The sequence below is a fragment of the Schistocerca cancellata genome, chromosome 3 (assembly GCF_023864275.1).
Source record: "Schistocerca cancellata isolate TAMUIC-IGC-003103 chromosome 3, iqSchCanc2.1, whole genome shotgun sequence".
Classification (NCBI taxonomy): domain Eukaryota; kingdom Metazoa; phylum Arthropoda; class Insecta; order Orthoptera; family Acrididae; genus Schistocerca; species Schistocerca cancellata.
The window spans coordinates 867,085,733-867,113,127 of NC_064628.1; the positions used below are offsets into that span (position 1 = coordinate 867,085,733).

The 27,395-nt window shown below is 37.9% G+C and overlaps 2 protein-coding genes across 2 annotated transcripts in view; one reads left to right on the top strand and one right to left on the bottom strand.

Moving 5' to 3' along the window:
• The window catches only part of LOC126175922 (dynein regulatory complex subunit 3-like), a 108,035-nt gene extending 85,406 nt beyond the window's left edge, over positions 1–22,629 (top strand). The window contains exon 10 of the mRNA XM_049922993.1: positions 22,546–22,629. The gene's annotated coding sequence lies outside the window, so the exon portion shown is untranslated. The remainder of the gene's footprint in view (positions 1–22,545) is intronic.
• Positions 5,885–27,395, bottom strand: part of LOC126175921 (hemocytin) — a 486,280-nt gene continuing 464,769 nt past the window's right edge. The window contains exons 77-78 of the mRNA XM_049922991.1: positions 22,173–22,322; positions 5,885–6,570 (exon numbers count right to left, since the gene is read on the bottom strand). Coding sequence (XP_049778948.1) covers positions 6,062–6,570; positions 22,173–22,322 — 659 coding nt within the window. The 3' untranslated portion in view covers positions 5,885–6,061. The remainder of the gene's footprint in view (positions 6,571–22,172; positions 22,323–27,395) is intronic.

Here is a 27,395-nt window from a genome sequence, read left to right on the forward strand (position 1 = left end):
ATTTTTCTTTGTAAATTAAATTTATGGTTCACTAACATGATGTCCTTATCAGAATTTGACCTGATCAATAATTATTTGTTTTAATATAGACATATGTTGATTGAAAGCCCACGTTCTCCACTTTCCAATGACCACATTACTTTTTTCTAGAATTTCATTTAAAAAGTTCTCCTTATTCAAAATTATCCTGTTCCAGAATGTCTGAATCTTGAAAAGGTAGTCCTTTTAAAATTCTAATGTTTGTAGCATCATTTTTTTCTGATTACAAAAACATTTCACTTTCGTAGAATAATGTGTTAATTTGTGCAATATGCCAATTAGAAAATTTAACTTTCCAGAAAATTCTTTGTGTGCTTTGGAAATCTCAGTGGACATTAAAACATACACACACTTCATAAAATAGTACCTATCATTATACCATTTTTCAAGTATAGAGCTTATAGTTAAACCAAGTTGCTTCATTGTTTAAAGTGTTTGTGGAATTTATTGTTTTTTCTCACCAAATAGCGGAGTGCTGAGTCACAGATATGCGCAATAAAAAGACTGTCATAAAGTGAGCTTTCGGCCAACAAGGTCTTTGTCAGAAATAGACTACACACACACACACACCAATGAAGGCCTTGTTGCCCAAACGCTCACTTTCTGGCAGTCTTTTTGTTGTGCCTATCTGTGACTAAGCATCTCCACTAATTGGTGAGTAGCAAATATCCTTTTCATAATATTGTTACATTCCATCATGTATTTTCCATTGTTTGTTATTATTTTCCTGTCGATTATGTTAATATCTAAAATGTCATACTTTTGTATTTTAAATTTTGTAACATTTTGCTGCTACTGCACTTGTCGACGGACCCTGTGTTTTCTGTGGATGTAGACTTAACTTTAGCATTGACATTAACGATTCCTTTACTCATGGTAATGGTTGGCTTACTGTCGCCATAGTACATGGAGGTACAGGAGTACCTAATGTTCCTGGACTTGAAAGTTTTGTGGATAGAGACATTATTGCTTACCGTACCTACCACATGGCAGAACTTGCAAATAAAGACTTCGGTAAATCTGCTTATATGTCTACCTCTGCATTGTCATTGTATACACGTAACAAAAGAAAAGTATCTGTAAATGAGTCTGTATTTATTTGGATTAAAGGTAAAGGAGTATGTGAATATGTAAAATTTGTTGCTGACTGTACTTTGTGTCTCTAAATAAGTGTTATGCACCAAGTCACAGTCAATCTGTGGCATGCTCTCAATCAGTATGAACTCTAGGTCATAAAGTTTGTTCTCTCAGTTAGTGAACAGCAGTTGGTCACTTGAAATTAATAGTTACTATATTAGTCAATCTGTGTTCAGTATTCATTATGTGAAGGTTCAAGTCAGACATCACCCATCTTTCAGTAATTAAAGTTATATGTCAGGCAGCTGGGACAACTAATAGTCGAAGAGAGCAGTCACAATATTACATTGAATTCAGTCACTATACAAGTTCGTACAATGAAGTCTTTCATATCATAGTTGTGGATGAATCTTTTGGGCTGCATGGCCATGGCTGAAGTAACCTTTTGGTCCAGAAGTGTACTAGACACCTTTGGAGATGCTCCTGGTGACGCTGAGTCATACTGACTGATTTAGCACTGAGACCCAGTGTCGCCAAGAGCACCTTCGAAGATGTCCAGCACAGCCCTGGATGAAACATTAGGAACTGAAAAGTTTCTTCAACCACAGCCATACAACCCAGAAGATTCATCAGCAGCTACGCAAGTTCGTTATTTGCAGTCAGTCGGTAACATAACTACCTCACCTCTTGTTAAATTTTGTTGAGCTACTAAGTTCTTACATGAATTGCCAAACTATATTATGATGTTTGTACAGTTTAATCTTTTAATAATTGTTTAAAGTGCTCAGTAAACTTAAGAGGAAGTAAGGCTGTGAAGAAAAACTGTGAGATTTGTAAGGCACCAAATAGGTTGGTAACTTTACTAGAGGAATATACGAGATTTACAGGTGTATACAGAACAACTTCTACAGGAGGTGTTCTCATGATATTAGGAATATGCTGCATAGACCTACCTAGTAATTATAAGGGAGTCCAATGCTGGTTATGAAAAGGTGACACAATTACCAGGGAACAGAGCAAACTCCTGTAATGAAATCACTTTGTGCATAATGTGAGAATAGCAGGAAGACTGGGATGTAGGTACATCAGAAAGACACATCATTTCCCAGTATAAGAGAAAGACTTCCATTGGAATACATTCTATCCTTGAGGGGTGTTATCCATTTTCTTACCCCATCTATTTCAATAGAATATAGTGTCGACTTAATGGTAACAGTGACAATGGAGAAACTGGAATGCTGGATTATATTGTTTGGCACTGTCATAATTTCAGAGATGTTTACTGAATATGAAAGAGCTGAATTAGGATATGGAACTGCACAAATTATAGACAACAAGTCAAAGAGGTATTAGTTAAACAAAATAGATAAATAGATATTCAGGACAGATCTGGGATTTATCTTCAAATAAAAAGAGAGAGGAAAACACTCTAGCACCAGAAATAATTTATTATATAAATAAATGTATGTGAAGATCACAGCTTGTACATGTGTTGACCTGCATTTAGGGGAACCCAGGGCTTTCACCCATTGATAATTTTGATTTGTAAATTGTGTTATTTTATTAATTAATGCATTAGCTGGATATTCGGATTTTTTAAAATAGTTCTCAAATAAAATTACAGAGTATGGGAGGTTATAATAAAAAGTCATGGTTTGTTTTAGTTTCTAGGTAGCAGACTCATATTTAAAATAGCAATAAATAAATAAATCTTGTGAGTGCATCTTTAAGGAGGAACAAACTCTTATCTACACTTTCACACAGTGGTTTGCTAATGAAATTGTTGTAAATAAAATGCCTGATTGGATAGCAAATTTTACATATAAACTGAAACTGTTTCTGATGGACTACTTCTACTATACCTGTAGAAAAATTTTCAATTAAAAGAACATTAGTTTTCATTGGATTTAAGTCACTGTGCTATTTAATATCTATAAGGAGCCATAATGTAATCATACGTACAAGCAAATAACGTATATACACCTGTGCACTTACTCATTTTGCATCAGTTCAACAGAAATCATGCAAATGATCTGTAGAGCATGAAACTTGAAATTAAAACCTTAAAATATCTTGTCCAAAATACACACACACACACACACACACACACACACACACACACGACATACTGTTGATACATATATAAGACAGAGTACCATCAGATATATGAAATGAACCAAGGACTGCATTGGAATATTGATGAAAATGGATCACTGAGATAATCAAAAGCCAATACATGGAACCAGTTGCTGTGAACTGCAATGCATAAAAACTAAATTCCTTGAGGTTAGTTTAGAAATCTCAGCTGGGCTCCTAACTGCACTAGTCACTTCTGGATAGCAATATTGATTCATTAATGCCTCATTAGAAAACTTTATCTAGGAGCTCATCAGTTTTCTTCCTAAAACTGAATGCACTTAACTTCACCTCTAACATTTAATGTTGGTACTATTCTATGTGTTGTGTAGGAGTGAATTCATTATAAGATTTTTTTCCTCAAAGTTTTGAAAGTGTTGTTGACAACATCTTTGTTTACTTGCCTTGTAACATGATTAATCAAACAAAACTGTGCCATTAAAATAATCAACTCTCCACAACGCCTTTTAAATGATATTTACATATAAATTTCTTGTCCAGCATGTAGAACATGATGGTGTAGGTTCCACTGCAAAAATTACCTGGAATCAAATAACACCACAAACTGCACTTCTACTTTTGATCACCATGACTTGTTTCAGCAACCAAGCTCATTGTCCAGTGGCTGTTGACATAATACATGACTATTAACCCAGATCAAAGGAGATAGGGCCACTTTCCCTACTCCTCCACCTGAGTAATTCCTGTCTGGTGCATCCATATCACGGAGATGCACATTCAATAGGCTGGAGTGTTGGGATGGCTGATTTCAGGCAGGAACAGATCTCATGGGTTACAGCACAGAACCTGTGCGCAGAGCTATGGGTGAAGACCTCAATGGCAGTAGCGGCAGTGAAGGATACTTCAGTATAACAGAGCTGGGAGATGAGTTGATCCTTCTAGGGATTAAATGAGAAGGGGACCACTGCCTTGTGGTGGAGTGAGAGGTCCAATGGCTGAGTGAGATAACCACAACATACAAATCTTTGGAAGTCATAGGCCTAGTGAGGCAGCTTCTGACAAATTAAATAGCTCTCACACCTAAATGAGGCCTTGGGTGAAAATACTGTATTTCTATAGAAAAAAATGTTTCTAGCTATCCCTCTAGCAGTGGTATTAATGATGGTGCAACACCTGACACTACATCACAACCAAAGAGGAGAATACATAAAACTTAATATGTGACCCAAATTAAAATTGCCTTACTTAATATTCTGACACTAACTGGAAATAGAGGAATGTGAAGACTTGACAAAAATGAGAGAAATCAACATACTTGGACTTGGTGCAACCAGAAGGAAGATACAAGGATCAAAAGAATTTAGTGTAAACTATGAGTCTAATTGGATTCTTCACGTTATACTAAAATTAGATTCTTCTGTTTTTTTATGAGTATTTTGGATTAATATATCTTCTCATTATAGACAATGTAAGGATGAATTGGCTCTGAAATTTCACTTGCTCTTTAGAACACACAGTATGCTTGTGAGAAGTTGTATTAGATACATCTATCCATTGGTATGCTCATCTCTTTCCTCTTTGACAGGTGAGATAGATTGGCATGCACTCTACAACACACTGAAAGTGCATAAAATGCGTATTTGAACCATCAGCTGTTTTTATTTTACACCCAAACATCTACTGGTTTTGGTCTTGGACCATTTTCACAGATGAAGGGTTAATATGGTTTAAGCCACCATATTGCATTAGTCATTACTTAAAATGTGTAGTGCATGCCATGAATGTAAATATATGACACAGGACTTTAAAAGCAAACATACAAATACTAAATGCACACATAGCAGTACTCAACACTGAAAGTGTTGTAAAGTCATTTTAATTCATGATTGCTCATCTACTACAGCTCAGATATTTGTAGGCGCTGTGTCCAAGGCACGCACAACTCACTTGTTTCACTCCATATAAAGGTCTCTTGCATGAGATTACCTACACTACTTGCATAAATGATGACCTTTTAGTAAGCACAATGCATTGCCTCATGTAGTTTTCGACATACTTATATCCTGTCATCAGCATATAATGTCAAGTACCAAAACTCATCAATCTATGAAAGCTTTTTCAGGGCTTTGGACGTCTAGTCCAGTTTGGAACTTAAGTTTCTTCCACTGATTTTATGTAATTTTTTACATCCATCCTCCAAAAGCCCAGTCTCTGTCAATCAGTACATGAGATCTATCTGGTATCGATTTAGCATTTGGTTGTTCCTTCATGTGTGCACTTCTCAGCTAAATCACCAACTGTCGACTAGGGCAGCTTTAGAATGGTTGAAATATGTCTGATTCATTTGTTACTCAGGTGGCATCCAGTGACTAGTCCACATTCAAAGTCACTGAGCTCTCCTGAGCTGCTGTTAACTGTTTAACTGCTGAGGACAGAATACTTCCCATCCCCCTTTACACTTGCAAGTCAACCTCTTGTGACATATAGTGGTCAATTTCACATTACATAGAATTCCCCAGATACTTTTGATCAGGTGTGTATTTGCTGAAAAGTGAAGACGTATCAATCTCTTTCTGCATTATTTTCACACACACACACACACACACACACACACACACACAAACAATTGTATTGCTGAAGATGTAAAATGAAGGAAAAAAGTAGTACAATATATTGTAAACTTCTGTATTATTTTCCGTAAACAGATACACTGACAGAATAACAACAGAGAAGGATGTAATTTATTTCAGTCTGGTGTCTCTGGAAATACATATGGTACTGCAATATGAAACTTCTGAAAAAGGAAAGTGTCAAGTATGTTCAGTCAATCAGAAGGCTTTATTTTTTCTCATGCATCAGCTTCCTTTATAAGAAGTGGTTCATCAAACACATCTGGCAACTCCTTCCTTGTTTTATTCTTTGTACCCTTAGTGGCATTCTTTACTGCATGAGTTTTTGCTCTGCCTTTTTTCAGATATTCATCAAATGCTCGTTCTTCATCAGCATCAAATTCTTTTACTTCGTTCTTGTTTTCTGTTGCAGTTCCTATGCCTTCTGATTTATTCAATGGATGTGCAATGACCTGTGGAACTGTAGGCAGTGGTTCATTTAGAGAGCCCTCCAATTGTCGTTCAGCATCAAATACATTATGAGGCCCTTTTTTCTGTGACTTAATATCTAGATGTCCATTTCCTGGTCTGTCTACACCACTACTGCCACAGGTCGAACAGATGCAGGTTACTGGTACACTAACATTTTTTACATATGCGTGTCCATCTTCACAAGTTAGTCTCACTGACAGCTTCTTGTAACCTGTTGCCTGACAGCATTTACAGATGCTCCTGTAGTCACTGTTATCTGTAAAATAAAACATCATGTAATAGTACACACTGAATTTGAACAATGAGAAATCTTGAAAGATAAACATTTATAAAAATGTAAGTTGTGTGTCAAACAATGGAAACTCCTGGTAGGAATATCAACAATGTACAAAAAGACAGGTTGCTACTTACCATAAAGAAGACATGTTTAAGTTGTAGACAGGCACAATTAAAAGACACTTACATAAAGATTTTGAGCACAGCCTACATCAGTAAAAGAGCGACACACACCATTCATACACACAAGCAAGTACACCTCATGCACATATGATTAACGACTCCAGCATCTCGGGCCAGAAGTTGTGTGTCACCATTCCCAGTTTGTTTATTGACTCCATTTGTATTGCACAATACTTCACAAAAGCTGTATCAAGATTTGCATTGACTAAATACACTGCCGGGAAAAAAATTTGTACACCTGAAAAGATGACATCAATTTTGATCTGATGACGGCATATGCCACTTGGGGGATAGCAGATGTACTGATAATGGTTTCAACAGTGTCTGTCAACAGGTAGCATAGTGGCACAGCTACCAGAGTGCCATCTGTTTCTACGCTGTAACAGGGAATGCTCACAGCCAGAAGGCCCAGTGTTGTGCAAATGTGTGAGGCAAGCAGGCAACCATGCCACAGAGATGCACTCATGCTTCCTACAGCGAACTGTTTGAGTGTGAAAGGGCTCAGATTGTGACCTGCTTTTCAGAGAATTACCACACAAGTTGGACATGCTGTGCCAGTTGTGCAACAATGCTGATATCAGTGGTCACATGAACATTCTCTCACCCGTAGATGAGGCCCCAGATGTCCACACAACACAGACGCCCACCAGGATCATTGTATTGTAAGGGCAGCAGTGGCAGATGGTACAGCTACCACAGCACAGGTAAAAAGGGCCTGTGAGTCCAGACATGTCAACGTCAAAGGCTGTGAACCATTAGTAGCAGTGGGACTACGGACAGGCACGCCTCTAGCCTGTCTTCTACTCACACCACAGCACTGATGTAAACGGCTCACCTGGTGCCCTCAGCGGATCACTTGGAAAATGGAATGGCACACCATGATCTTCAGTGATGAAAGTAGATTCTGCCTGCATGCAAATGATGAAAGCAGATTCTGCCTGCATGCAAGCGATGGTCCTTTGCTCTGTCTCATACAGTGCATTCATCCAAGACACACTGGCCTCATCCCATACTTTATGGTGTGGAGTGCAATAAGCTATGACCTTTGTTCACTTTGGTGTTCCTGGAGGGGAGGGTAAGCAGCACTAGCTATGTGGAGAATGTTGTTACACCCGTCCTTCTGATGTTCTTACAGCAGGAAGGGGTGTGTTGTTCCAACAAGTGCAGCAGCTTCCTTGGGCTGCTTGATCTGGACTTGTCTCCAAACAAGCACATGTGGGGTACGATGGGACGAGAAGCGACTCTTGTGACTCATCAGCCAAAAATCCTTACTGAACAACATGAACAGGTCAAGCAGTCATGGAATAACATATTCCAGAATAGTTTTTGCCATCTGTATGATCAACTGGATGCCAGAGTCAGCACCTGCACTGCTGGCCATGGAGGCTATACCATGCACTAATGTGGGTGTTTCAGCATGGCTCGATACCTGGTATCTCAGAACCACTTGTGCTATTGATCTGTATATGTAATCATTTCGTGCACTCCATATGCACTGTTGCATCAATAAATCTTGAGTGACTTGGAAACTTCTGAAAGGGTGTACTAATTTTTTTCTGGCAATGTGTTAAAAACTTCCTATCTGCTCAACTTCTCACAGACAGGAATAATCGCACCTAAAAGGTATTTGCTTGAAGAGGGTACTATTTGCTCACTCATATGTAATGTTAATTCTGTGCTATAAAATTAAGGATGGAAAGAAAATATTGATCACCATTTGACATCTTAATGGACATCCTAGAACAACTTTATCAGAACATTCAGGTATGATGCACTGATGTAAATTCCAGTACAGAATTAAATATGTATATGATGACAAATTACAACTCACTAAATAGGGGATGTGTTAAGCACCTGACAGGTACAAAGTGAAGATAAGACATTGGTTACTTTTCAAGCAAAGTCATTTTGTGGAACTAACACACATACTCCTAAATAATTTTGAGGTACACTCAGGGTTCCTACGTGCCTCAAAAAGGCTATAATTTTCAGAATCCTTAGGCGGGTCCCCTAAAAAGGCCATATTTTAAAGTTTAAGGCCTCAAAAATTGTATAAAAGCCTTTTTTTTCAAGTTTCATTACTTTTTTCACAATATACTTTTGGAAATAATCATTCGTGTATGAGGGCAAAAGCCAGGAAGAAAAGCAAAAGTTTACTGCCCACGTACAATTTGGCTACAGATGGAAGGCAGGTGGATACTGTGTGGGAAAATGGGATATATGGATGGTTGGTGTGAAAGGGCCAGTGCTAGCAACCAACAGATGCATACACCTCGTACCATACAGCAGCTACGTATGATATATTGCACTGACAGTTCTAACAAGGGTTCAGGCATGCTGGCGAGTGTCAGATGCTGTATAAGACTTTTTTGTAGCAAAACATATAAAATTAAAATAAAGCTGTTGTAATTCAGCAATCCTGAACATCCACTATGTTAGATCACTGAGTTTGGCAAACGGCTACAGTAAGGAACAGAGGACACATGACACAAAAGTCAACGAAACATGCCAACATCACATGAAGAATAAGCCTCCTTCTTTCCGTAATAAAACTGTAGAGGGCTTGTCTAATTCAGTGGTGATTGCTGGAATGCATGACATTGCATTCCTTCTGCCCATTCACAATGGTTTTCTTTGTATTGCTACTGCTGCTAGATGTGGGCTAGTAAGGAGGGCATATGTCTCTATTGATTTTCAATAGATTTTCTGTGTGATGAGAAGAATAAATGTTGTTCTGAGTCATGCATTGTCTTTCCATTCAGTCCTTTTCATCAAAAGTAGTGCTTTTTATGTCTTTAACACAGATTTTGTTGAGTGCTACTGCCCTTTGGTGAAAATTTAAAAATTCCATAGTAGGCAAATGTATTTCTAATCATCTCTGGGGTCAATAGTGAGGAGCGTTGGGTAGCTACACAAGACTCAGCCCAGGCATCACTTGCATGGGAGGTTGAAGACGCCATGAGGATAAGTGCCTATTCTTTATAGGCAGTAGTTGCCACATAGTACACTAAAGGCACTAACTATTATATGATAGCTACAGCCAAGAAGGAATGGGTGTTAATGCCCATGGCATCTTCGATCTCATCTATACATGTGATGTCAGGGGAGAATCTCACGTACCCAGGGTTCCTCTATTTACCATCTTTGGTTGACAAAAGATGAATTCAAAAATTAGATATGCCCTCTGTTGAGTTGTTTGTTGAATGTTACCACCATTAAGTCCCCCTTAATGGGTGAAAGTGTTTGTAATTGTCTTTGGTTTAAAAAAGATGAATTCAAGAATTGGATTACACCACCTGATTCAAAGCAAACAGCACTGTGTGCAACAAAGGTTTTGCACTTGGAAAGATGGGAGAACCATTCTTAAAAACTATATATGAGCACCATCATTTTTCTATACCTCTTTATTTTATTATGGTGAATAATGTTTTACAGCAGAATAGGTTTTTGACAAAATAATTAATACAGAACAACCACTCAAATCCGGAACTGTTTGGTGCTTGCCAATTATGGACTTCAGATAATTCCAGATAAGAAAGAGAAACCTGAAATGTCACTTCAATTGGAGACTTGTTGCTCATGCTGGTCACCCTATTATAGAAAAAATCTGAGTTTTTAAAGAGGTAATTTGTATTCTTTCTGGAAGATGCTGGTATTGTTTCCACAGTTTTCTGACCGAAAGAGCAGATAAAAATATATTTTTCTTTATTTGTCATTGTTCTTGTTAATGCAAGAACGTAAATGAAGGAGAAAACAATCGATGTGCACCAAAGCAAGTGAAATATCTCAAACATTCACATTAAGAGATCTCATAAAAACTGTTTTAATTTTGGTATACAAGCAGTTTTTTCTCAAATCCTATAAACCAAAATGACTTTGTGGCTAGATGTAAGATTCATTTGCTCTAAACCTTTATAATGCTGTAGCCACACCTACATCTATCATCACGAAGCTTCATGCAATCATATGATATACACAAATGTAACCGGCCATTATCGGCTATCATCACAAATATTTGGGCTGCCCTGCTGGTGATAATGTCGTGGCTTAGCATGCTAAATATTCTGCTGTGTGGATAGATTAGTGTTGCTCATTTGAACTGTTGTTCTTAGACTGATTACACTTCTGACTAAATGAAAAGGAGTTAGTGTACTGCACTCATACATGTAAGAAATAATTGTTAGCACACTTGCAGAAGCAAAGAAAGTCGACAAAAGTCTGGAAATTATATTGCAGCCATCTTGGATAACTGCAGGATAAATTATGAAACCGCTAATGTGACCACTGCATTAGCACGCTTTTTAGCAAGCAAAATATTTGAAGCTTCAGCAAACATTGCTTCGTCATGATAGATGTAGGTGTGGCCTTTGCATTAGAATTGCTTTATCCAGTGGGTATGCATTAAGGATCCCAATGCCACACTTAATAACCTGGTAAGCCTAAAGTTATGGCTCAAAATAAGCTGTTTCTTGAGTATTTGATTCATCTGGTGACTGAGGCAGGAAAATAGTGAAACAGTTTGACTCTGAAGCAATGCATGTAGGATGACTGATTGGCAGCAAGCAAGAACCAAGAAGAATACAGTTGGTTGTCATGGCATGAGAACTGCGCCCATAGCGGGTGAAACTGGAAATTGTACTATAAAAATTTATGTTCGATGGGGGTCCGTAAATGTCATTGCATTGATTTATGGGCAGTATGAAATCTAATTTAGTAATTCAGCAGCACTGTAATAATTGCACTATGTGACCGTTGGCTTGATTCTGGATTTGAGAAATTGTACTGTACTATACAAATTTTTTGGAATGATCGAACTGTATGATCTATTAAAAAGGGCCTTAATAGTAAATGTATTCCCAAATTTAACTTTCCTTTCATGAAATTGCATATACATATGGTAGTTAATGAACACTGCATTTTTATTTTCTTTTTTAGGTAACAGATATATGATGCCCAAAGAAACAGCTGCTGGGAACTAAAAAAAAAAAAAAAAAAAAAAAAAAACATTAATGAAGCAGTGGGATAAGTGGCAACTCTATCAAAACATGTTTTTAAAAATTCAATGTTAGATGCTGAAATAATATGAGCAATAAAGTGTGTGGCTAATAATTCTTCTTACAAGTCTTGTGAGGATACCAGTAATGTTTTCCCCAAATGGTTCCAGACAGCAACATTGCAACACAGTTTTCATGTGGTCCAACGAAGCGTGCATACTGGGTCAGCTTTGGGTAGCACCATATTTCATTAATATACTGCATGATAAAATTAATAATGTGGGTAGTTTCACATTATGCTTTAATGATGCATTAAATAAATCTCAACGAGAAAATAAATGGATTTGTACATCTGTTACTGGGATGATGTAAACAATCAAGTAGAAACACAATATCTATTTTCTGCTTTCCTAGGTCACAGTACTGCCGAGGATGCTATGAAAGCATTTTATGATCTAACAAATAAACTGGACTTAACAAAAGTTAATTCAGATTTCAATGTATGCCACCGCTGGTAACTGGAAACTAGTCGGTATGATTAAATGAAATTTAAATCATGAGCTCAATAAACATGTGCTCAATTTAGGTAGCTGTGATGGAATAATGCTTTTAAGAAAGGAAACAGAGTGGCAGGGTGGAATTTAGATGCTTTGTTTACAGCAATTTAGGGGCTGCTCAAGGTTTCTCCATCACATAGGAAGGATTTCTTAAAAATTTCAACCAGTAAGAAAATGCCGTATAAATTTTGTAGCCAAAGGTGCCTTGAAAATATTTCGGCAGCTGAGAGGATATTAACGATATAGCTGGATGCAAAACATTTTGCCTCTCATCTGGGGGTGGGGGGTGGGGGAGAAAAGAAATTTCACCAACTAGGTTCAAAACCTCATGAGACAGTGGAAAAAGGTACCAAAGATAATTTGATGACTGTGAAACTTAATTTTCTCTTATCTGTTGCCAGAATGTTAACCTCTTTTACAAAAGTATCAAAGCATTAATCCAATGTTACCTTTTTTGCTGAGGATCTAAAAAGGTTTGTTCTTGATGTTTTTACAAATTTTGATATAATAAAAAAAGACTGTACAGATAAACTGACACCTGAAAATTTGATTTCTAAGATAAATCTATGAACACAGAAGTTCATAAAATTAGTTTAGGCTTTTTAGGAAATTTGATAGCAAAAAATTTACTTTTTGACAAAAAAGGCTAAGAGAAAGATATCGTTAATTTAAGATCTGATGCTCCTAATTTTTTGATTTCATAGTTAAAAGCTGGCTAGAAAAGTATCCAATTATCTCAAAAGTGGTCCAAAGCTTATCTTCTTTAGATCCAAGGTAAATGGCACTAAATCATTTTGATTGTTGTGCTAAAATGAAATTGATGTTAAGAAACCTTATGAAAACTGCAGTTATTAGAGAAGATGACTATGAAGTGGCACTGATAGATTACAATAAATTTCTAAATGAGCAAGTTTCATCTAACTATGATCTCTTTAAAGTTTTCAGTTCTTCAGAGGAAGGACTTGACTCTTTTTTTATGCGAATTATTGACTCCAAATTTTCCAAAGCTGTACAATGTCATCAGAAAGTTATTGATTTTATCTCATGATCAAGCAGATGCGGAAAGAGGTGTCTCATCAAATAAATTAATAGAAGTGGAGAATGTGGAAAGTGAAACATTTATTGCCCAAAGAGTAATAATTGATCACCTAAAACATCTTGGGGGATTAGCTAATTTTTAAGTGAGCAAGGAACTTCGTTTATCTGCTGCTAATAGCAGGTAAAAATACACAACTTATCTTGAAGAACAGAAAAAATAGAGACAAACTGAAATGCAACGTTATAAAAGAAAATCATGGGTATATGAAATAGAAGGACTGAAAACAAAAAAAAGAGAGGAGATTAGAAAATGCAATTAGTGAACTAGACAAAAGTGCTAATGATTTGGCAGAAAAAGCTGAAAATATGGGAGATGTGAAATATATTTTTCAATCAAACAGTTTCAGATGACCAGCCAAGGAAAAAAGAAGAAATGACAGGAATAAGCACTAAAATTGAACCCATGCTGAAAGATATGAAAGTAGATTTGAATATATAATTATAATTAATGTGTATATAGGTACTGGTACAGTGTGGATATAAAATAAAATGTGCTTACAAAATACACATTTTAAAGTGGGGCTCATAATGCCTTTTAATTGGTTTTGCTAAATAAAAAAAATATATGGTATTGGTGAATATTTTATTGTATCTTAAATCTGCAGCTTCATTTTTTTAAGTTTTCTCATTAGAACACATGTGTTCACAGGTCCTAAAAAGGCCCTAATTTTCAGATCTGGAAAGGAATGGGAACCCTGACACTAAATACAATGAGTGAAATTTTTGTGCTGCACCAGCACTCTCAATTCATTTCTGTTCCTTCCACTGACCCCTAAGCAAATGAGAGCAGTGCTCACTACAACATTTGCAGACAGTAGATTTGGACTTCACCCTTTGTTTCAGTCTGCTTTAGAACTTTTGACCAAGAAGTTGAAAAGAGAAGTAATTTCCCTCATTGAGAGAACATCAAATTGTGCTGCTGGTCAGCAATATGGGATTGACGAGAGTAATGTGAGGTGGGGTAGACAACAAATGGAACAAGTTCTAGCTTGTTCCAGCAATGCAAATTTTCTGTTCCAAACAACGGCTAATATTAAACATTAGAAGTTCCACTGAATGATTTTGTTAGGGTGCAGAAATTATCCAAGTTAGAGCACATGAAGTTGCTCGACAGCAAAAAATAATGAATTTCAAAGGAAGCCACACCTGTGTTAAATATTTCATGAAAAACTGGGGACTTTCTCTTCATAGACACACTTCAGTTGCACAGAAGCTGCAACAATATAAATAAATAAACAAATAAATAAACAAAACTATGAGGAAAAACTCACTGAAGTTCAGCATTTCATAATCAGACAGTGTACCAAAAATAATTATCTTCTTGGTGAGATAGGTATTATGGACCACACTCCAGTGTATTTTGATATGTCAAAAATTTACACAGTAGAAGCACAAGGAAACAAAGATGTTAAAATACTGTTCACAAGTGGTGAAAAGCTGAGGATGTCTGTCGTGCGTGCTTGTACTGCCAATGGCCATAAATTGCCATCATTCATTGTTTTCATATGCAAGACATTACCTTTGTCCCAGGTATTTCCAAAAAAGGTTATTGTATATGCTAACAAAAGTGGCTGATTCACAGAGGATGGGGTATGAGAGTGGTCTAAACTTGTATGACAATGTCATCCTAGTGCCTTGCTTGGTTTGCCAAATATGCTTGTACTACACTCATGCTCATAAATTAAGGATAATGCTGATACATGGTGAAACAACACTTTGGTGAGCGGTTTGCTGGTTTAAATCATCTCGGGGTATGACCATGCAGTGCATTTGACCTGCGGTTGTCACACGGTGGTGCTGGCAGCAGTCCACATACGCAGAGGTGTGTTGGTGCATGTCAGAGTATAGTGCAGCGAGTAAGTGTGCAGACATTTTCAGACTTGCTAATGGTGACTGTGTGTTGAAAGTGGCTCAAAGAACACATATTGATGACGTTATGATGGGTAGAATACTAGGGTGCCTGGCAGCTGGTCAAACACAGCAGGTTGTAGCACGGGCCCTCTGTGTGCCACAGAGTGTGATCTCAAGATTATGGCAATGTTTCCAGCATACAGGAAACATGTCCAGGCACTATAGTACAGGACGTTCACAGTGTACAACACCACAAGAAAACCAATATCTCACCATCAGTGCTCACAGATGGCCACTGAGTACTGCAGGTAGCCTTGCTCGGGACCTTACCGCAGCCACTGGAACAGTTGTCTCCAGATACAATGTCTACAGACGACTGAACAGACATGGTTTATTCGCCTGGAGACCTGCAAGGTGCATTCCACTGACCCCTGGTCACAGGAGAGCCCGCAAAGCCAGGTGTCAAGAACACAGTACATGGTCATTGGAACAATGGTCCCAGGTTATGTTCACGGACAAGTCCAGGTATAGACTGAACAGTGATTCTCGCCGGATTTTCATCTGGCGTGAACTAGGAACCAGATACCAACCCCTTAATGTCCTTGAAAGGGGCCTGTATGGAGGTCTTGGTTTGATGGTGTGGGGTGGGATTATGATTGGTGCACGTATACCCCTGCATGTCCTTGACAGAGGAACTGTAACAGGTCAGGTGTATCGGGATGTCATTTTGCACCAGTCCGTCTGCCTTTTCATGGGGTGCAGTGGGTCCCACCTTCCGCCAGATGGATGATAATGCACGGCCCCACCGAACTGCCATCATGGAGGTGTGAAACAGAAGGCGAATGGAGTGGCCTGCCTGTTCTCCAGACCTAAACCCCATTGAGCACATCTGGGATGCTCTCGGTCGACATATAGCTGCATGTCTTCAAATCCCTATGATACTTCAGGAGCTCCGACAGGCACTGGTGCAAGAATGGGAGGCTATACCCCAGACTGCTTGGCCACCTGATCCAGAGTATGCCAACCTGTTGTGGGGCCTGTGTACGTGAGCATGGTGATCAGATGCCATACTGATGTCGCAGTACATGCGCAGGAATCAGTGGCATTTTGAAGCACATGTGTTTTGGGACGATGTTCTCAACTTATCACCAATACTGTGGACTTATGTGTGTTCCCTATGTGCCTATGCTATTAGCACCAGTTTTGTGTAGTGTCATGTTGTTTGGCACCACATTCTGCAATTATCCTTAATTTATGAGCATGAATGTAGATCCATTCACTGGTGATACTACTCTGGCTGTAAACAGAAAATTAGTAGAGGGTAGAACAGACTGATGTCAATTCTACAGCCATTAGATGTTTGTTTAAACAAACCATTTAAGGACAAACTTAGAAATAGGTAAACACATCATCGCTAATGAAAGAAGATAGGCAATTAATGCCTAAGGGGTGTGTTAAATATGCAAGCCTATCTCAAGTGTCTGTGTGTGTGTGTGTGTGCGAATTGACCAGTCTTAGAAATGTATCACGAATAAAACTATCCATCATGCAGGCCTCAGTTGCAGTCATGTGCGTGTGAGTTGCGTTCGCATAAGTGTGTAGATGTGTTTGTCATCTAATTTTTGATGAAGGCCTTACTTGCCAAAAGTTATATTTGTGACAGTCTTTTTGTTATGTCTATCTGCAACTCAACATCTATGCTATATGGTGATTATCAACTTTTCTTTTTGTAATATTGTTGCATTCCATCCTGGATTTTCCATTCTTTGTAACAAAATTTGGAGTCTCATTTGCCATGTTACTGAGGGTTCTCTGTAGTGAGATTTGCTCATAATGTCACGGCTCACAGCCCACCTGCATGCAGTACCTAATTAGGGTCACTTGTTTGCTAGGCAGCTGTGCCCTAATTTGTTTGTCAAACAATATTGACAGAAGTACAAGATGCAGCAGGGGAAACATTTTCCACAGTGATGACAATACTTACAGTTCGCACTTTGTACGGACCACATGCACATGTGCTGGAAACAATTCTGTGTAGACAAATTATTTTGTTTAGAATGTTAAAAAGTAATCTAATGAAGCACCCTGTTTAATCTTTATCAGAGACGACACAAATCAATGTCTTGAACATGTAGATTGCTCTTTGCCAAATTTGTATGCTTTAAATTAAGTGCCATATTCTGTCACCCAAAATGTAACTTTCTTGCAGGAAAAAATTATATATTTCATTGAAAGAAAAAAATTCTTCAGGTGACATTCATGTGACATGAAAAGACTGATATATGACTCAAACACGTGTTGCGGTACAGTCTGTAAAAGTCTTGGTGGCCACAGCTGCCCTAGTTCTGTTCAGAATACTTCAAAAGGTGGTCTTCAGTCCAGAGACTGGCTTAATGCAGCTCTCCATGCTACTCTATCCTGTGCAAGCTTCTTCATTCCGGTAACTACTGCAACCTGCATCCTTCTGAATCCGCTTAGTGTATTCATATCTTTGTCTCCCTCTGTTTGCTCAGTATACAGGCTGAACAACATCAGGAATAGACTACAACCTTGTCTCAGTCCCTTTCCAACCACTGCTTCCCCTTCACACTCCTCGACTATTATAACTGCCATATGGTTTCTGTACAAATTGTAAATGGCCTTTCACCCCCTGCAACCTTCAGAAATTGATAGAGAGTATTCCAGTCAACATTGACAAAAGCTTTTTCTAAGTCTACAAATGCTAGAAATGTAGGTTTGCCTTTAATTAATCTATCTTCTAAGATAAGTTATAGGGTCAGTACTGCGTCACGTGTTCCAACATTTCTATGGAATCCAAACTGATCTTCCCCGAGGTCAGCTTCTACCAGTTTTTCCATTCATCTGTAAAGAATTTGTGTTAGTATTTTGCAGCTGTGGCTTATTAAACTGATAGTTTGGTAATTTTCACATCTGTCAACACCTGCTTTCTGTGGGATTGGTATTATTATATTCTTCTTGAAGTCTGATGGTATTTCGCCTGTCTCATACATCTTGCCCACCAGATGGTAGAGTTTTGTCAGGGCTGGCTCTCCCAAGGCTATCAGTAGTTCTAATGGAATGTCGTCTACTCCCAGGGCCTTGTTTCAGCTTAGGTCTTTCAGTGCTCTGTCAAACTTTTCACACAGTATCATATCTCCCATTTCATCTTCATCTACATTCTCTTCCATTTCCATAGTATTGTCCTCAAGTACATCGCACTTGTATAGACCCTCTATATACTCCTTCCACCTTTCTGCTTTCCCTTCTTTGCTTAGAACTGGGTTTCCATCTGAGCTCTTGATATTCATACAAGTGGTTCTCTTATCTCCAAAGGTCTCTTTAATTTTACATTTGTCCTTTAAGCCAGTCCTGCTTAGCCATTTTGCACTTCCTACCGATCTCATTTTTGAGACGTTTGTATTCCTTTTGCCTGCTTAATTTACTCCACTTTTTTATATTTCCTCCTTTCATCAATTAAATTCAACATCTCTTCTGTGACCCAAGGATTTCTACTAGAACTCATCTTTCTATCTACTTGATCCTCTGTTGCCTTCACTATTTCATCTCTCAAAGCTACCCATTCTTCTTCTACAGTATTTCTTTCCCCCATTCTTGTCAATCGTTCCCTAATTCTCTCTCTGAAACTCTCTTTCAGTTTATCCAGGTCCGATCTCCTTAAATTCCCCCCCTTTTTTGTAGTTTCTTCAGTTTTAATCTACAGTTCATAACCAATAGATTGTGGTCAGAATCCACATCTGCCTCTGGAAATGTCTTACAATTTAAAACCTCATTCCTATATCTCTTGTCTTACCATTATATAATCTATCTGAAACCTTCCAGTGTCTCCAGGCCTCTTCCATGCATACAACCTTCTTTCATGATTCTTAAACAAAGTATTAGCTATGGTTAAGTTATGCTCTGTGCAAACTTGTACCATGTGGCTTCCTCTTACATTCCTTTCCCCCATTCTATATTCACCTCCTACTTTTCCTTCTCTTCCTTTTCCTACTATCAAATTCCAGTCTCCCATGACTATTAAATTTTCATCTCCCTTCACTATCTTAATAATTTCTTTTATCTCATTATACATTTTTTCCATCTCTTCATCATTTGTGGAGCTAGTTGGCATAATTTTTTACTACTGTGGTAGGCAGGGAATTCATGACTATCTTGGCTACAATAATGTGTTCACTATGCTGTTCGTAGTAGGTTACCCACACTCCTATATTTTAGTCATTATTAAACCTACTATGCATTACCCCTATTTGATTTTGTATTTATAACCCTGTATTCATCTGATCAGAAGTCTTGTTCCTCCTGCCAGTGAACTTCACTAATTACCACTATATCTAACTTTAACGACATCCTTCTGAGTAATCCCCACCCGGAGATCTGGAAGGGGGACTATTTTACCTCTGGAATATTTTACCCAAGAGGATGCCATCATCATTTAACTGTGCAGTAAATCTGCATGCCCTCATAAAAAATCATGGCTGTAGTTTCCCTTTGATTTCAGCCGTTCACAGTACCAGCACAACAAGGCCATTTTGGTTAATGCTACAAGGCCAGATCAGTCAATCATCCAGACTGTTGCCCCTGCAACTACTGAAAAGGCTGCACCCCCCTTCAGGAACCACACATTTTTCTGGCCTCTCAACAGATACCCCTCCGTTTTGGTTGCAAGTATGGTACGGCTATCTCTATCACTGAAGCACAGACGTCCCCCCCAACAGTGACAAGGTCCGTGGTTATGATGTAACAGTATTTTGAATGTCCAGGAGGTTAAATTTAATTCCATATGAGAGAGGTGGGGCTTCTTTATACTTTATTCACCAAATGATGAACCATATCTGTTTTGATTTTTAAGTGCAGTATGAAATGAGGGTAATTCTTATTTCCCTGAGTCTCTTTTCTAGGGCGCCATTTGCACTTGAGGTCAGATTACATTTGGGTACATGCAGAAGGCCTCTTCCAGTCTGCTTTATAGATTACGATTTTATGCTTTTCACATCCCAGTTTTTAGTGCTTGTTTATGCAATAAATGCATCTTCCATTAGGTCAGGCTTTAAGTATTTTCTTATCATAGGCAATTTTTTTCATTCTTTCTAATCCTGCATATCACGGACCAACCCAGGATCTCCTTGGTCCATCTACCATCATTTTATCTCACTTTACGCAAAACCCATTTCCTTTTCAGTTTCGTAACAGCCACAACTGTGCTCAACTCCACTCTTTTCACTTATTTATTTCTTTGTCCTTATATCACTTCTTGTTGTACACAGCATGTATATTTCCATAGCTCGTTGGGCAACCCTCAATTTTTGGATTGTTTGCACTTTCAATATTCATGTTTCACTTCTATAAATTAGTACTGGCAGTATGCAAGGGTTATAGACTGTCAATTGGAGAAAACTGTGAATTTGCTTCTGAATACAGCATTCAATTTTCAGAACTAAATCCAAGCTATTTTTAAATACCAGTTTATTTCTTTAAGTTTACTCCTGCTTGTTATTACCACCTTCCCTAGTACTCAAATTCATATGTTGTTTCTATAACTCAACATTAACCTTTGTTATAGGCACGTTTATCTTACTTCACATTGGTCTTACTTTAATTAACCTTCAGGTCTATTGTCACACTTGCTCTGTTAGTTCCCTCATCATGTGCTGAAATTCTCCTGGATTCAAAGCAACTAAAAAATGTTATCTGCAAATCAAAGCTGGCGAAAGCTGCTGCCATGGTAATACAAAATGAACATGCAGAATTGTTTACAGTATGTCTACAGTGGAGAAAAGTTCCCCAAAAATGAAACAGTGCTGTAATTATATTTCACAAGAAAGGAGATGAACAAGACATAATAGAGCTATAGACCTATCAGCCCACTTCTTACAATATATAAGATATTCCCTAAAATTATCATTAACTATGTAGGAAAAAAATCGTTCAATTTTAATAAGGCACATGAAAAAACTAGAGGATATAGCATAACAGACCATTTGCAAGGCATGAGTGAAATTATAGAAGGGAGCAATCCACATGAATTACAGCTTTGTCTGAGATTCACAGATTTTGGGAAATGAGGCATTAATTCAACCTATGTGAGTGTAATCAAGAATATATACACAATCCACTATGCTTTTCAGAATAACACCACATTTACAACTGAAAGAACAATTGTATTTTCAGTAAGCCTACAGAGAATTTTCAGTTCCTTAAAACTAGGATCATAAAAAAGGAATGTGTGTTCAAGAAATGTATGTGACTTATATCACATACTGATTTCCTATATGCATTACATGTTAAACACATAATTTTTTTCTATTTACAAATTTTCACTTCCAATGTAAAACTGTGGCACCTGTTGTGAGGTTCAACATTAGATACCTCATAATGTTAACAGTACTTAAACATTATAGTATACACATTTATGAATATTTCATGGTAATCCATTAGATGTTACTGACTGTATGGGTTTTTTTTATGACCATAACAACCACTGAGCTTGACATGCCTTTCGTAGACATTTGTGGTGTTGGTAGTCATGGTGTGTGTGTGTGTGTGTGTGTGTGTGTGTGTGTGTGTGTGTGTGTGTGTTGAGCTTGACATGCCTTTCATAGACATTTGTGGTGTTGGTAGTCATGGTGTTGGTGTTGGTGTGTGTGTGTGTGTGTGTGTGTGTGTGTGTGTGTGTGTGTGCCGGCCGGAGTGGCCGAGCGGTTCTAGGCGCTACAGTTAAGTTAGGTTTAAGTAGTTCTAAGTTCTAGGGGACTGATGACCTCAGCAATTGAGTCCCATAGTGCTCAGAGCCATTTTGTGTGTGTGTGTGTGTGTGTGTGTGTGTGTGTGTGTGTGTGTGAAAAACATGTACATAAAACAGGCAAAATATAAGTTATGTTCACCTCTGTCATAGATTTGATAGGATGGGCAGCTTCCTTTGCATTCTACAAACCCGTAGATCTCTTCAGTATTCACACATTGGCCATGTGCATTGGCTTCTTCAAATAATCCAACGGTCTTTTGTGGACTCCACTCACGTGATGAACATTTATCTGTCAACACACAGAAACAGTTAATATGACTTATCCAAGCAGACATTTTAATGTACAGATATAATATAATGTGCTTTCTTTTATAATTTCCGAAGTTGCATTAAGGTTTTCACTGAATATTTCAATTTTTATAACATTGCTAAACTTGAACATTACAATAAAACTGACTGTGTTTACAATATCTCTCAGAATGCGTTTACAAAAATATTTTTACCACTTTTAGATGACAAGGCAGGAGGACATATATTAAAATTTGAGAAGAATCCCACTTTCTAAATTCTGTACCTTTTGAGCAATAACACACAAGTGGACTTTGAACAATACTGCCCATATGGGAACTTAAAGGGGCCTTTTCTGTCATTAATATGGCAGACACATGCATAGATGGATATGGAAATGAGAATGCGGTCATCTGCTGCTTGCCGGGGGAAGGAAAGTAAGTCACAATTTAATAGATCAAACAAATGTTTCAGTTGGTTCAAGAGACTCCAATAAAATAATGTTCCTTAATTTTTAGAAATCTTCCTTTATATCAATTGCTCCATTCACAACATCGATTGTGTTAATTCATTATGGTCATGCCACTGGATTCTCTGCAGGCAGCTGTCCCCCCCCCCCCCCCATTTCATTCAAAAGTAAATTTTCATTGTCTTCAGAGCTATCAACAGAACTACTGTACTGACTGATCTTTTTGGAAAAAGTTACATATGTGTGCCTTTTCCATCAAGACACTATCTCAACGTTTCGTGTATTAAACTATTTATTCATCAAGGCAATTATTTCCATAAGTCCTGCCCCGAAATGAGGCCTAATCTAATCTTTATTCTCCCTTGACAACACATGGCATGACTGCATATACTGATGGCATGACTGCATATCCTGATCCAGTCCTTTATCCTTACACAACTAATTTCCTCACATTATAATCATCATTGCCACTTCTTTTATGGAATCTATTTTCATTATTTATGCCTGTCATATTATCTAATAAGACTTATTTCACTGGAGAAGGAGGTACTTATGAGACTCTTAATGAAATAAGTCAGGTACATGAAACTAGATGTATGAGAGGTGAAATACACTCAGACTTCAAGAAGAATATAATAATTCCAATTCCAAAGAAAGCAAATGCTGACAGGTGTGAAAATCATGAACTGTCAGTTTAATAAGTCACAGTTGCAAATTACTAACATGAATTACAGGAGAATGGAAAAACTGGTAGAAGCCAACCTTAGGGAATATCAGTTTATGTAGTGACAAGTGAGGTAATACTGACCCTACGACTTCTCATGGAAGACAGGTTAAAGAAAGCCAAACCTATGTTCATAGCATTTGTAGACTTAGAGAAAGCTTTTGACAATATTGACTGGAATACTCTCTTTCAAATTCTAAAGGTGGCAGGGGTAAAATACAGGGAGCAGAAGGCTATTTACAATTTGTACAGAAACCAGATGCAGTTATAGGAGTTGAGGAGCATGAAAGGGAAACAGTGGTTGAGAAGGGAGTTGGACAGGGTTGTAGCTTATCCCCAATGTTATTAAATCTGTATATTGAGCAAGCAGTGACGGAAACTAAAGAAAACTTTGGAATAGGAATTAAAGTCCAAGGAAAAGAACTAAAAATTATGAGGTTTGCCAATAACATTGCATTTCTGTCACAGACAGCAAAGGACTTAGAAGAACAGTTGAAGAGAATGGACAGTGTCTTGAAAGAAGAGATGAACATCAACAAAAGTAAAATGAGGATACTGGAATGTAGTCAAATTAAATCAGGTGATGCTGAGGGAATTAGGTTAGGAAATGAGACACTTAAAATAGTAGATGAGTTTGCTATTTGGGTTGGTTGGTTGATTTGGGGGGAGGGGACCAAACAGTGAGGTCATTGGTCCCTTCACATTAGGGAAGGAAGTCAGCCATGCATTTTCAAAGCAACCATCCTGGCATCTGCCTGAAGTGGTTTAGGGAAATCTCAGAAAACCTAAACCAGAATGGCAGGATGTGAGTTTGAACCGTCTTTCTCCTGAAAGCGAGTCCAGTGTGCTAACTACTGCACAACCTCGCTAAGTTTGCTATTTGGGCAGCAAAATAACTGATGATGGTCAACAAAATAACTGATGATGGTCAAAGTAGAGACGATGTAAAATGTAAAATGGCAATGCCAAGAAAAGTGTTTTTGAAGAAGAGAAATTTTTTAATATTAAGTACAGATTTAAGTGTCAGGAAGTGTGTTTTGAAAGTTTTGCATGGAGTGTAGCCACGTGTGGAAGTGAAACATGGATGATAAACTATTAACTCAAGAAAAGAATAAAAGAATAGAAGTTTTTGAAATGTGGTTTTACAGAAGAGTGCTGAAGATTAGATGGGTAGATCATGTAACTAATGAGGGGGTCTGAACAGAACTGGGGAGAAGAGAAATTTGTGGCACAACCTGGCAAGAGATAAAATTTTATATGACTAGTGAAATCTGTATACAAAATTTCTGTAGCAAGAGCCACAGTACCCAGCACAAGAACTCACAGTAGGAGAAAACACAAATAAACACAAAACAAATAACTGAGATCCTATACGAGAACTCCAACCCCAGTTCTTGTTCTGGTCTTGAGTGCTGCTGATACAAGCCAATCCAATCAGCAAGGGCAAGTTGGAGATCTTGTTCCCAATTGTGGTATTTAAAAATATTACAGGGTGTCTACGACCCGGGACAACTGGGAGATCCGGGAAAAACCCGGGATTTTTTTCATCCAGGAGAAAACCGGGAAAAACCCGGGATATTTTTAGAATTCCGGGAATTTTTCATTGTTTTAGTTTTCAGTTAATTTTTTGTAATTTTGACTAATAAGAACCGACACACTAACAAAGGATATTACTGTATCCCACTACTGCAGAATAATACTTCAACAATAAAACATAAACGAGAGAAAAAAAAAAAAACGAAAATAACTTAAATTGCAAAGGAAATGCGCCATATACAATGTCGACACAAGTGCTCATGCAAGCGTCTGCCGATTGAAAATCTGTCAAAGACTTTAGGAAGACTATGCAGTGCTTCATAACAACAAATTGCCTCCAATGAGCGTGTAGTCGCAACTGTTTACATTAGATTTGTTTTAGCAGTTAACGCGCGGGCTCATGCGCATGCGCAGTAGTCATGTTTGAGTAGTAGATTCTCCCGCTTCTGTCAACAGCAATGTGGCTGTTGGCTGTGCAAGCAGTCGCAGCAAGCAGCTAGATACTTCCGGGAAAAGGGGGCGCCTAATTCATATTCTTGAGGGGAAAAAAACTTGTTTCACAAAGCACCTAGCATTCAGCGCACGTTTGCCTATCAATTAGTCATATGATTTTGAAACGCTTCTCTGTTGGTTTTTGAACACATTTTAAGTTGATTTCTGAATGAATCATAAGCTGACTTTTGAATGCATGCATAGTGTACGTGATGTCGCTGTCAGGAGAATCCTTGTCGCATCTAGAAATAAACTTTCCACAGACAAAAGGGGACGGGGCTATACGAGCTGAGTGGAGTAAAGCCGAATGGATGAATGGCAATTGCTGTCTGATTATGTGGCTGATTGGGTGTGTGAATGATCAGCATTGTTATAATTACTAGCGAAATCCATAGATTCATACTATCAGAATGGAAATAAACGACTGACAGGAATAACAGGTGAGAAAGATTATGTATTATCTTCTCGGTGTGTCCAAGAAAATGAAGTTTGGACAGAAAATGTGTGGCCAGATCGCTACACTAGTAAGGACCAGTAGTACAGTCCCCGGCTACTAGCCGCTTAAGTTCTATTATGGAAGTAACGCGGAAAACGTGTTGTACGAACACGTAACAACGCCTAACCGGAGAATAATTGCGGGAGAACTAAACCAGTGATTCTGGCAGGGTTAGTGAAGTTAATCGGCCAACAAATTTTGACAGTGGCAGCAATAGCTACAGAATTGGTGATGACAGGATTGTTTGTTAGAACGAGGACAGAGAAGAAACGACGACATCACACAAATTATGGAAGAATAAGACGATTCCAAATTTATATAAAAATTTCGTAATACTAGTTTTCGATCTCATGCTAGAGAAGCTGGTGCATATGAATGAAACATGGAACTATTTCCTAATGTAAAGCTTTTTGCTTGTAGTAGGCCTAATAGGCATTTGATATTGATACTTATTGGATTATATTCTGTCGTGTTATAAAAATGACCATTTGTGCCAAAACAGTCTCGTTTATTTGGCGTGTTATAAAATTGCTGCCGTATTAGAAAGGCCTATTTTGTTTTATGTAGCAGACAGTGACAAAATAGACGTAATCAGATCGAGAAACCACACCAGTCTTGGGTATTATTTGTATTAACAGCTTTTTCAGTATTAGATAACTACATTTCGATTTTCCATGTAGCAAAACGTTTGACAAACTTAGATGAGGTAAAAGATTCTTTAACAGAAAGGAAAACATGCCATGTAAAGCTGTAGCAAGATTAGAGAGAAAAAAATGCTAGGAGCTAAGGTTTGAAGAAATGTGTAATTTCTTGCTTATCTCTTGTCAGTACTGGTTTTATGTATCCTATATTTAATTTTATGTCACACAAAACAGCAAGTTATTAACTAATGGGCAATGAAGAGTTCAGATTTTCTGAAGAGTTCTTGTTCTCTCGATTACAAATAATCCCATTCGCTATTAATTGCGAGATTTTTTTAAGAGAGGCAGGCTGCCAAACCGGCCGACTGGGAACAGGAGAGGTACCACAGGACATTTCAATTTCCACTCTCCTGAATATAGTTTGGACGTGCAGTAGAAAAATGCTTTATGAAGAGGCATGGAACTGCACTTGGGCATACTTAAAACCAAATAATATGTCTTACATTTCCTCGAATACATACGTTTTATGTTTCAGAATTTTCAGAAAGATGTGCGCTACAAGATGAACACATTTTGAAAATTCGATTTTTTTTAGTATTGACCCGGTTCGCAAATGTCGTAGATCCGGGGCTGATGCGCAGAGCAATCTGAGCTATAGTGGGTAGTCTCCACGTGATTTTGCTGTTTCCCCTTCGTTTACTCTCACGTCAAATGAA